Source organism: Chiloscyllium plagiosum, unplaced genomic scaffold (assembly GCF_037043375.1).
Source record: "Chiloscyllium plagiosum isolate Xiang-an unplaced genomic scaffold, Cpla_swu_hap1 HiC_scaffold_23, whole genome shotgun sequence".
In the NCBI taxonomy this organism is placed as follows: domain Eukaryota; kingdom Metazoa; phylum Chordata; class Chondrichthyes; order Orectolobiformes; family Hemiscylliidae; genus Chiloscyllium; species Chiloscyllium plagiosum.
Window position 1 is genome coordinate 60093324 of NW_028270161.1, and position 11119 is coordinate 60104442.

At 42.4% G+C, this 11119-nt stretch overlaps 1 protein-coding gene across 1 annotated transcript in view; it reads left to right on the top strand.

Moving 5' to 3' along the window:
• Positions 1–9168, top strand: part of cfap54 (cilia and flagella associated 54) — a 527984-nt gene extending 518816 nt beyond the window's left edge. The window contains exon 70 of the mRNA XM_087999737.1: positions 8645–9168. Coding sequence (XP_087855863.1) covers positions 8645–8770 — 126 coding nt within the window. The 3' untranslated portion in view covers positions 8771–9168. The remainder of the gene's footprint in view (positions 1–8644) is intronic.
• The last annotated feature ends 1951 nt before the right edge of the window (positions 9169–11119 follow it).

Here is an 11119-nt window from a genome sequence, read left to right on the forward strand (position 1 = left end):
CCTCAGTAATCTCGGTATCTGAAGCCCTCCCTCCTGCACCAGCCCTGTAGTCACATGTTTAGCTGCATTTGCTCCCTGTTCCTCACCTCACTAGCATGTGGCACCAATAGTAATCCTGAGATTACTACTCTGCTCGTCCTGCTTTATAGCTTCCAACCTTACTCTCTGAAATCACTTCACCCTTAGGTATGTCATTGGTGCCAATGTGCACCACAACTTCTGGCTGCTCCCCCTCCCCCTTCAGAATCTTGTAGACTTGATCAGATACATCCCAGACCGTGACACCTGGGAGACAACATACCTTCTAGGTGAACATTCATGACCACAGAATCTCCTGTCTGTTCCTCTAACTATTGAGTCTGCAACCTGTAGCGCTTTCCTCTTCTCCCCCCTTCCCTCCAGATCAGGCTGAGTGCCAGAAACCTGTCTAATATGGTCTCTGTCAGTCAAAATGGAAATGGATGCAGGGCATCGATATCTAGGTTCCTTCTGATATTTTTAAAGGTTACTGGAGTCATCCCATCTCCATGAAAATCTGATCTGGGAGATCCTATCCAGATTTATTCTGCACTGTTATTTCATGCCACGAGTAATTACAAAGGAACAAGATTAGGAGGTGCCAGCATTGGACTGTGTTGGAAAAGGTCAAACATCACACAACACAGATTATAGTCCAATGTGTTTATTTCAAAACACTAGCTGCATTTAGAGGGTAATTTATAAGGAATTTACAGTGAATTTATAAGGAAAAAAAAACTTTAATTAAAAATTTCAGAGCCATCTTAAATGGTGTGTTCAATTCATTGTACATGAGTTGTATGCCTCTTTGATCTTTTCCTTATAAATTCTGTGTCTATAGTCTTCCTCTTTCACTGGCACCTGGAGAAGGAGCAGCGCTCTGAAAGCTAAGGTTTTCAAATAAACCCATTGGATTGTAGCCTGGTGTTGTGTATTTTTTGACAAAGGAACAGGAGCAGAGTTGGTAGCAGTGAATTAGGAAAATAGTTTAGCAGCAAATACTTGGTTGATGAACAATGGCAGATGTTTAAGAAAATAGTTCATGGCTCACAACAAAGAGACATTTCAGTGAGAAAAAGAGGATAAGCCAACCATGGGTAACTAGGAAAGCATCAAATTGAAAGAAAAAAATATTCAAGGTGACAAAGATTAGTGGCAAACCAGAGGAATTGGAAAATTTCAAAACCAATACAAAAGATATCCAAAAACAAAAAGGGAGAAAATAAACTTTGAGGGTAAGCTTGCAAGTAATGTCCAGAGGGACAGAAACTAATGCATGTAATATATCCTAGTTTATTAAAAGAAGTAGTTAGGGAGATAATGATTGCACTAGTAGTAATATTCCAGGAATCATTATATTCTCAAAAGGTACCAGAGGGGCAGCACATTGGCTCAGTGGTTAGCACTGCTGCCTCACAGTGACAGATTCAATTCCACCCTGAGGCTACGATCTACTTGGGTTTCCTCTGAGTGTTCTGGTATCCTCCCACAGTCCAACAATGTGCAAGTTAGATGGATTGACCATGCTAAGTTACCTACAGTCTCTAAGGATGTGCAGGCTAGGTGGATTCGCCAGGGGAAATTTCGGGTGACAAGGTTAGTGTGGTCCGAGTGGGATGTTCTTTGGAGGGTTAGTGTGGGATTGACAGGCCAAATGGCCTGCTTCCACACTGTAGGGGGTTCTCTAATTGGAAAACTGCTGATGTAACACCTTTATTCAATAGGGAGGGAGACAAAAACAGGTAACTATAGGGCAGTCAGCTTAATATTTGTCATTGGGGAAAATATTAGAGTCTATTACAAAAGGATGCAGTAGCAAAGCATTTAGAATAACATAATATAATCAAGCAGAATCAGCATGGCTTCATGAAGGGGAAATCATGCCTGACAAATATATTTCAATTCTTTGAGGAGGTAACATAATAGAGTCATAGAGATGTACTGAAAATGTGTTGCTGGAAAAGCGCAGCAGGTCAGGCAACATCCAGGGAACAGGAGAATCGACATTTCTGGCATAAGCCCTTCTTCAGGAATGAGGAAAGTTTGTTCAGCAGGCTAAGATAAAAGGTGGGGAGGAGGGACTTGAGGGAGGGGCGTTGGAAAGAGGTCAAGGTGAGGGTGATAGGTCAGACTGGGGTGGGGGCGGAGAGGTCGGGAAGAAGATTGCAGGTTAGGAAGGCGGTGCTGAATTCGATGGATTAGACTGAGACAAGGTGCGGGGAGGGGAAATGAGGAAACTGGTGAAATCAGAGTTCATCCCTTGTGGTTGGAGGGTTCCTAGGCGGAAGATGAGGCGCTCTTCCTCCAACCATCGTTTTGTTGTGGTCTGGCGATGGAGGAGTCCAAAGACCTGCATATCCTTGGTGGAGTGGGAGGGGGAATTGAAATGTTGAGCCACAGGGTGGTTGGGTTGGTTGGTCCGGGTGTCCCAGAGGTGTTCTCTGAAACGCTCCGCAAGTAGACGGCCTGTCTCCCCAATATAGAGGAGGCCACATCGGGTGCAGAGGATGCAATAGGTGATGTGTGTGGAGGTGCAGGTGAATCTGTGGCGGATATGGAAGTTTCCTTTGGGGCCTTGGAGGGAGGTGAGGGGGGAGGTGTGGACGCAAGTCTTGCACCTCCTGCGGTTGCAGGGGAAGGTGCCGGGAGTGGAGGTTGGGTTGGTAGGGGGTATGGACCTGACGAGGCAGTCACGGAGGGAGTGGTCTTTCCCCACCTTTTATCTTAGCCTGCTGGACAAACTTTCCTCATTCCTGAAGAAGGGCTTATGCCTGAAACGTTGATTCTCCTGTTCCCTGGATGCTGCCTGACCTGCTGCACTTTTCCAGCAACACATTTTCAGCTCTGATCTCCAGCATCTGCAGACCTCACTTTCTCCTCATAGAGATGTACAGCATGGAAACAGACCCTTCGGTCCAACCCGTCCAAAAGAGAACCAGTAGATCAAATATATTTGGACTTCCAGAAGGCGTTTGATAATAACTCATGATGTTGAGGGTAGTATATTAACATGGATAAAGGATTGGCTAACTAATTGAAGACAGAGTTGGGATGACAACCTGTAACTTGTGGAATGCCACAAAGATCAGTGCTGGAGTCATAATTATTTACAATATATATTAATGACTTGGGTTTTGAGAAGACTTGTAGCTCAGGTTGAGGTTCTGGATGTCGGTTTGCTCACTGAGCTGGAAGGTTCATTTTCAGACATTTCGTCACAATACTGGGTAACATCTTCAGTGAGCCTCCAGATGAAGCACCATGTTTCCTTGGGCTGGTGATGTCTTATTTTGATGACTTCATTTCCTGTGGTGATGTCATTTCCTGTCATTTTTCTCAGGGGCGGTAAGTGGGACCCAAGTTAATGTGTTTGTTGATAGAGTTCTGGTTGGAATGCCATGCTTCTAGGAATTCTTGTGCGTGAGTCTGTTTGGTTTGTCCTAGGGTGGATTTATTGTCTCAGTTGAAGTGGTATTCTTCCTCATCTGTATGAGGATACAGCGAGAGTGGGTCATGTTTTTTTGTGGCTCGATGATGTTCATGTATCCTGGTGGCTAGTTTTCTGCCTGTTTGTCCAATGTAGTATATGTTACAGTTCTTGCAAGGAATTTTGTAAATGACATTAGTTTTGCTTGTTGTCTGCATAGGGTCTTTCAAGTTCATTAGCAGCTGTTTTAGTGTGTTGGTGGGTTTGTGGGTTACCATGATGCCAAGAGGCCTGTGTACTCTGGCAGTCATTTGACTTGGATGAGGAAGTTAAAAAACAACATATTGCAGGTTTTTGGTTCATTGCAGAATTATAATTGCAAATACATTCTATTTTGTTCAAAAAGCACACAATGTACATGCAGTTAATGCAAGCAGTCAATCCATGTAACATTTTATAAATTCCTACTTTGAAAATAGAACCAGTCTGGCTCAAGATTAGGATACAGACAGACTCTAACCTCACATCTTGAATGATCTGATCTGAGATGTCACTTTTTTTTATAAAACCTTAAGTTATCTCAAAAATGTGATTGGAAAGGAGTTCTGGGATTTACATATTAATGAACTACAATTCATTTTAAAAGATGAAAAACTTAACAGCAATCTAGGTTTGTTCAATAAGTCGTTTCAGTTGCGTGACACTGAGATCTTTTGCTATAAATTCTGTATCTCATGATCCTGCTCCACAGCTACCTGATGAAGGAGTAGCGCTTCGAAAGCTAGTGCTTCCAAATAAACCTGTTGGACTGTAACCTGATATTGAGTGATTTTTAACTTTATCCACCCGAGTCCAACACTGGCACCTCCACATCTTGTTGAGGAAAGTGAATGTACTATAGCTAAGTTTGTGGATGACATAGAATTGGTGTGAAGGCGTGTGGTGAGGATGGCACAGAGTCTGCAGACGGATGTAGGTAAATGTAAAGTTGCCATAGTTCTATCAGACCATAGGGCTGCATAGAGTTTAACATGAGGTCACAATGCCTCAGGCAAGGGGAAGGTTGAGAAGGAGAATACTTCATGGCAAACTTAGCAAGCATAAGAATTGAACCTATGTTACTGGTATCGGCATCACAGACATCACAAACCAGCCATTCAGCCAACTGAGCTAACCAACCTTAGAGAGAGATAGTCAGGACGGGCAAGAGGAGAAAATCTTGGCAAACAGAATGAAAGTGGGAAATTGTAATAGAGTCTGGCAGAATAGCTGAATATTATCTAAATTGAGAAAAACTACAGGCAACGGCAGCTCAAAGAATTTGGAGTCTTCATGAATAAATCTCAAAAAAGCTAGTTTACAAGTTCAGTAGGCAATTAGGAAGGCAAATTCACTGTTTGCCTTTATTTCAGATGGATTGGAATATAATAAAAGGGAAGCCTTGCCAAAACTACACAAGACTACATCTGGAATACTGTGAACAGTTTTAGGTCCCTTATCTCAAGAAAGATATACTGGCATTGCAGATCTTGCAAAGGTATAGTAGGCTATGGACCAAGTGCAGGTAAATGGGATTATGGTAGTTTGGTCTTTGTTGGTCAGCACAGACATAGTGGGTCAAAGATTCTGTTTCTATGCTGTATTACTGTTTGATTTGGGCACCATATTGGCCTTGAGCAAGTACAACATTGGTTTACAAGAATGTCAGGGATTAAGTTATGAGCAGAGATTATATGAATTGGGCCTGCTTTCTCTAGAATTTAGAAGGTTAAATGATATTAACAAGAAAAGAGAGGGTAGATAAACTATTACCATTGAATGGGGATTCTAGAACTTGGGAGCACAGTCTGAGAATTAGTGCCAGACCATTCAGGAGAGATGTTAGGAAACATTTATACACACCAACAGTGGTTGATGTTTGGAACTAGCTTCCACAAAAAGCAGTAGATGCTGGCTCAGGTGTTAATTTGAAATCTGAGATAGACAATTATTAGTTAAGGAAAGGTATTAAGGGATATGGGCCAAAGGCAGGTATGTGGAGTTAGGCCACAGATCAGGCATAATCTCATTTATGGTGAAACTGGTTTGAGGGGCTCAATGTATTCCTAATCCAAAGAAAGTTAAAAATCTCACAACACCAGGTTATAGTTCAACAGATTTACTTAGAAGCACTAGCTTTCGAAGCACTGGTTCTTCATCATCTCGCCCCTCTCCCTCTTTCGCTTTCTCAGCCTCGCACCCTCTCTCACCCTCTCTCCCTCTCTCGCCTTCTCTCGCCCTCTCTCTCTCTCTCACCCTCTCTCCCTCTCTTTCATCAGTGAATCAGCTAGTGCTTCCAAATACACCTGTTGAACTATAACCTGGTGTTGTGTGATTTTTAACTTTGTCCACCCCGGTCCAATGCCGGCTCCTCCAAATCATAATCTAAAGAAGATTTGCAAAGCTGGGTATGAATAGACTATTTTATGAGAGATTAAGTAGGTTGGCTCTGAACTCATTCAGGTTTAGAAGAATAAGACTTTTTTTTTAAAAACATTCTCACAGACTTACAGAGTAGAATCAGAGAGGTTGTTTCCCCTTGTGGGGTAGTTTTGGACCTGAAGGGATAATCTCAGAGAAAAGGATCAGCCAGTTAGGACAGAGATGAGAAGAAATTTCCTCTCGAAGAGGGTAATGAGTCACTTTACCACAGAGGGTTGTGGAAGCTGGGTCATCAAGATTATACAAAGCTGGGATAGACAGATCTTTAAGGGAATCACGGGTTATGGGGAAAAGGCAGGAAAGTTGTGTTGTGGATTATCAGATATGGCAGAGCAGATCCAATGAGTGACATGACCTACTCCAGCTCCTATGTCTTCTGGTCTTAACATGTACAGGACTTCACTTATAGTGATGTTTTTGATTCCACTTGTGATATATTCAGTATTATTGAAATGCAGAAGATTAGGGTAAAATTAACATGTTTCAGGCAAAATTGTTTTTTGCACAAATGAAGGATGGACATGCAGGATAGAGCTGCAGCTAGTGAACATAAGAACGTATATTTAGAATGGCCTGAAAGTGTACTTTGTTCAGGAAATGATTACGATGTATATTAACAAGTACTAGTGGAGTGGACTTAATAGTGTATAATTTTCTTTGGCTAGAACTTCATATTCTATGCCTAAGAAAGCATGATGTAGGATTTAGGATTAGACATGTCCTAGAGTTAATATTTGATTTACTTTTAAGAAGGAATTATTGAACATTTAATCATGAAATAAACAAATTACAATGATATCTGAGAAAAGTTTCGTGTGTACGATTACATTCTTGAAAAGGGTTCAGATATGGCAACCCAAAGTAGTTACACAGGTCAACACATTGTAGTGTTTATACAATATTGAACAGATCATATATTATTATATGTCGGGAAACTGGGCAGAGTTTTCCATTCACTTTCTTCTGTGCCCTGTCCTGTCTCAATAGCAAGGCCATTAGGTATCAGCCAGTCATGCAACATGCTTCATCAATGAAGAATTGCCATAAATTTTACATAAATTTTTCCTCCCACTTCCTCCAAACGAAAGGAGTAGCCATGGGCACCCGCATGGGCCCCAGCTATGCCTGCCTCTTCGTAGGATATGTGGAACAATCCATCTTCCGCAACTACACTGGCCCCACCCCCCACCTTTTCCTCCGCTACATCGATGACTGTATCGGCGCCGCCTCGTGCTCCCACGAGGAGGTTGAACAGTTCATCCACTTCACCAACACCTTCCACCCCGACCTCAAATTCACCTGGACAGTCTCAGATTCCTCCCTCCCCTTCCTCGACCTTTCTATTTCTATCTCAGGCGACCGAATCAACACGGACATCTACTACAAACCGACCGACTCCCACAGCTACCTGGACTACACCTCCTTCCATCCTGCCCCCTGTAAAAACGCCATCCCATTCTCCCAATTCCTTCGACTCCGCCGCATCTGCTCCCAGGAGGACCAGTTCCAAAAACGCACATCCCAGATGGCCTGCTTCTTCAAGGACCGCAATTTCCCCCCCCCGATGCCCTCCACCGCATCTCTTCCACTTCCCGATCCTCCGCCCTTGAACCCCGCCCCTCCAACCGCCACCAGGACAGAACCCCACTGGTCCTCACCTACCACCCCACTAACCTCCATGTACAGCGCATCATCCGCCGTCATTTCCGCCACCTCCAAACAGACCCCACCACCAAGGATATATTTCCCTCCCCTCCCCTATCAGCATTCCGTAAAGACCACTCCCTCCGTGACTCCCTCGTCAGATCCACACCCCCCACCAACCCAACCTCCACTCCCGGCACCTTCCCCTGCAACCGCAGGAGGTGCAAGACTTGCGCCCACACCTCCCCCCTCACCTCCCTCCAAGGCCCCAAAGGATACTTCCATATCCGCCACAGATTCACCTGTACCTCCACACATATCATCTATTGCATCCTCTGCACCCGATGTGGCCTCCTCTATATTGGGGAGACAGGCCGCCTACTTGCGGAGCGTTTCAGAGAACACCTCTGGGACACCCGGACCAACCAACCCAACCACCCTGTAGCTCAACATTTCAATTCCCCCTCCCACTCCACCAAGGATATGCAGGTCTTTGGACTCCTCCATCGTCAGACCACAGCGAAACGACGGTTGGAGGAAGAACGCCTCATCTTCCGGCTAGGAACCCTCCAACCACAAGGGATGAACTCGGATTTCACCAGTTTCCTCATTTCCCCTCCCCCCACCCTGTCTCAGTCAAATCCATCAAATTCAGCACCGCCTTCCTAACCTGCAATCTTCTTCCCGATTCTCCGCCCCTACCCCAGTCTGATCTATCACCCTCACCTTGACCTCTTTCCACCTATCACATTTCCGACGCCCCTCCCCCAAGTCCCTCCTCCCTATCTTTTATCTCAGCCTGCTGGACCAACTTTCCTCATTCCTGAAGAAGGGCTAATGCCCGAAACGTCGATTCTCCTGTTCCCTAGATGCTGCCTGACCTGCTGCGTTTTTCCAGCAACACATTTCCATCTCTGATCTCCAGCATCTGCAGACCTCACTTTCTCCTCATAAATTTTACAAGCTAATCTTTTGCTGTCTTTCCTATAACCTTATAATAAATATGACATAGAAATGTATAATGGTAACTAATTATTTATTACATCGTATTAACTTCATTTACTTTCACTATAGGTTCCATTTGAACTCTCCTTTGATACCTTGGAGCAGTTGGAACAAATATTCAATCCTGCAGTTGGCTACACATTAAAGTATGGGAGTCTGTTCAAGTGGCTAATTTCTTTCATGGAATTAGAGTAAATTCCTGTACCTTTACTATGTTTACACAGTTTGGTACGTGTAGTTGATAGCAATGTATTTTGAACTATTTTATTTTAATCTTCCTTTTACATTTATTCCTGATATGCATACAAATATTTCTTTCATCGATTAACTCAAACTCACACTTGAGTATTTAGTTAATAGATATCACAAATAGTTCCAGGAGATGGTTTTGTTGGAAAGCAATTATTTCTGTTTTTAAGCTGCTGAATAATACTTAGTATAGTTTATTTTCTAAATTTACACCATGTCATGCATTTTACTTCTCAGATAATGTAAAACCATTTCTTTCATTCCTGCAAATTGGTCTTGGGCAGGATTTGCCTTGTATCAAAATCCAATAGTTATATTGGTTGACTGTTTCTATTAATTAAAAGATTTACATTATACCTATTGCCTTGACATCCATAATTTACAGTTACATAAAACTGCTTATTTGTTGACAGATTATCAGCCAAATGTTTTTTTGGACCTCACCCCTACTTCAGAGTGTGCTCAGGATATTTCACACCCAGATTATTTGTCTTGTATAAGTGGTTAATTAGCTATTATGCAGATGATCAGGTCATACATAACTGCGACCCAAGAAAGATGATGATGAAATCCTGCCTTGTAAATAGTATAAGTGGCCAATAAATATTTATTAGGTTATAACAGCATAGTTCCCAGCTGTTGCTCAGAGATATCCTGTCAAATTCTTCATGCATTGTGACCAACAGTTGCAAACCATTTTGTAAGGATCCGTATCAATATCAAAAAAGCTAAAAAGCCATCAACTGAAAAGAACACTCTAAAGAAATGGCTGTAACAGCAAACAGAATTCTTATTGGAGTCCAGTAACAGCCGAACATAGGTACATGGTAATTATTTCTATTTGTTGCACTAATCTTTGCTCTGTTCATTTATCCAGGCCTCGAGAAGAAATGCTATGATTGTTCTCTCCACAAGTTGACTGACTGTCCAATTGTATTTCTTGATCAAAAGAGTGTGTAATACTTTCCTAAAGTGCAACAAACTCTGTTTCTTCAACGTATATAAGCATAAGTTTGCTCATGGAAATGTTGCATCACTACAAGTCTTTCCGACTGTTCCAGTCTAAATATGACAAATTAAAGTTATTTTTGTGATATTCGACGAACAATATCACAGTGTCTTCAGGCAAAATGAAAACGAGGGGAAGTTTGACAGGCAACCGGTCCAATGTCACTCTACATTATCTATCAAAGTTACACAAACCAACCAACTCCCAGTGTGAGCAGAGCCTGGAGATGTCTTGCTATGTTCCTTTAGTAAACACATAGACAATGTATTTCCAATAATCATTATCACATTGTGAAGATTCTGCAAATGGAAACACATACGCTTCCTTTATCTAACTTATCTTTTAATAGTATTTGTGTTTTGACTGATCTGCCTCTCACTATGACTTCATTAATGCAAACAGCTGATCAATTGGATCTCTCTCTTCTTGCAAGCACCAGCACGTAAATCTCCATCCTCTGAATGTGAGCATATATTGAGTTGTCTACTGGAAATTGCTGACCAACCACAGATGTTGTTTTTCACACATGACACAAGTTTATGCACTTCACTCGTGTCTACGTGCTAAAAAACATTTACAGAGGAACCTCAATTATCCGAAGAACATGGGCAGGGAGTATTTCATTTGGTTAATTGAATGCAGGATATTCGATAGCCGAATAACATAATTTAGCCAAGCATCAGGACCTTGCAATCTTGCCAAATAATCCAAAATTTGGATAATCAAGATTCATCTTTAAGTCCATCTAGTGCACAATTATGCAGCCTTTCTATTTCTTCAACTTTGGAATCAGGCATCAAACTTTACAATCTGGCCTCTCAGTTTGTGTTCAGTAAATGTGAGTGAAACTTCGATTTTGTCAGTGAGATGGCTGAGAACATTCACTCACCCAGTGAGATCTATGAGACTTGGCTCTTCTCACCTTCACACATGGCTTACTCTAAGACCCTGTTCACAGACTACATGTTGTCAACTTCCAGTTCACCCTCAAGATTATGCTTGCTGATCAGCAGGTCCCATTTCTACAGGTGTCAAAATAACATATTTTGCTGGTTCTCAAAAAAAGTCAGACTACGTTTCAGCATTTCATTTTCACTTAAGCAGAAACCCCAAGCAATTGCCTGAGATCTGGTCTGGCAAATATTAAACATGAATTTCAAAAAAAAAGTTTTGCTATGAAGAAAATATAAACAACCTTCTATGTGAAATGTCACGGGCGGCATGGTGGAACAGTGGTTAGCACTGCTGCCTCACAGCGCCAGAGACCCGGGTTCAATTCCCACCTC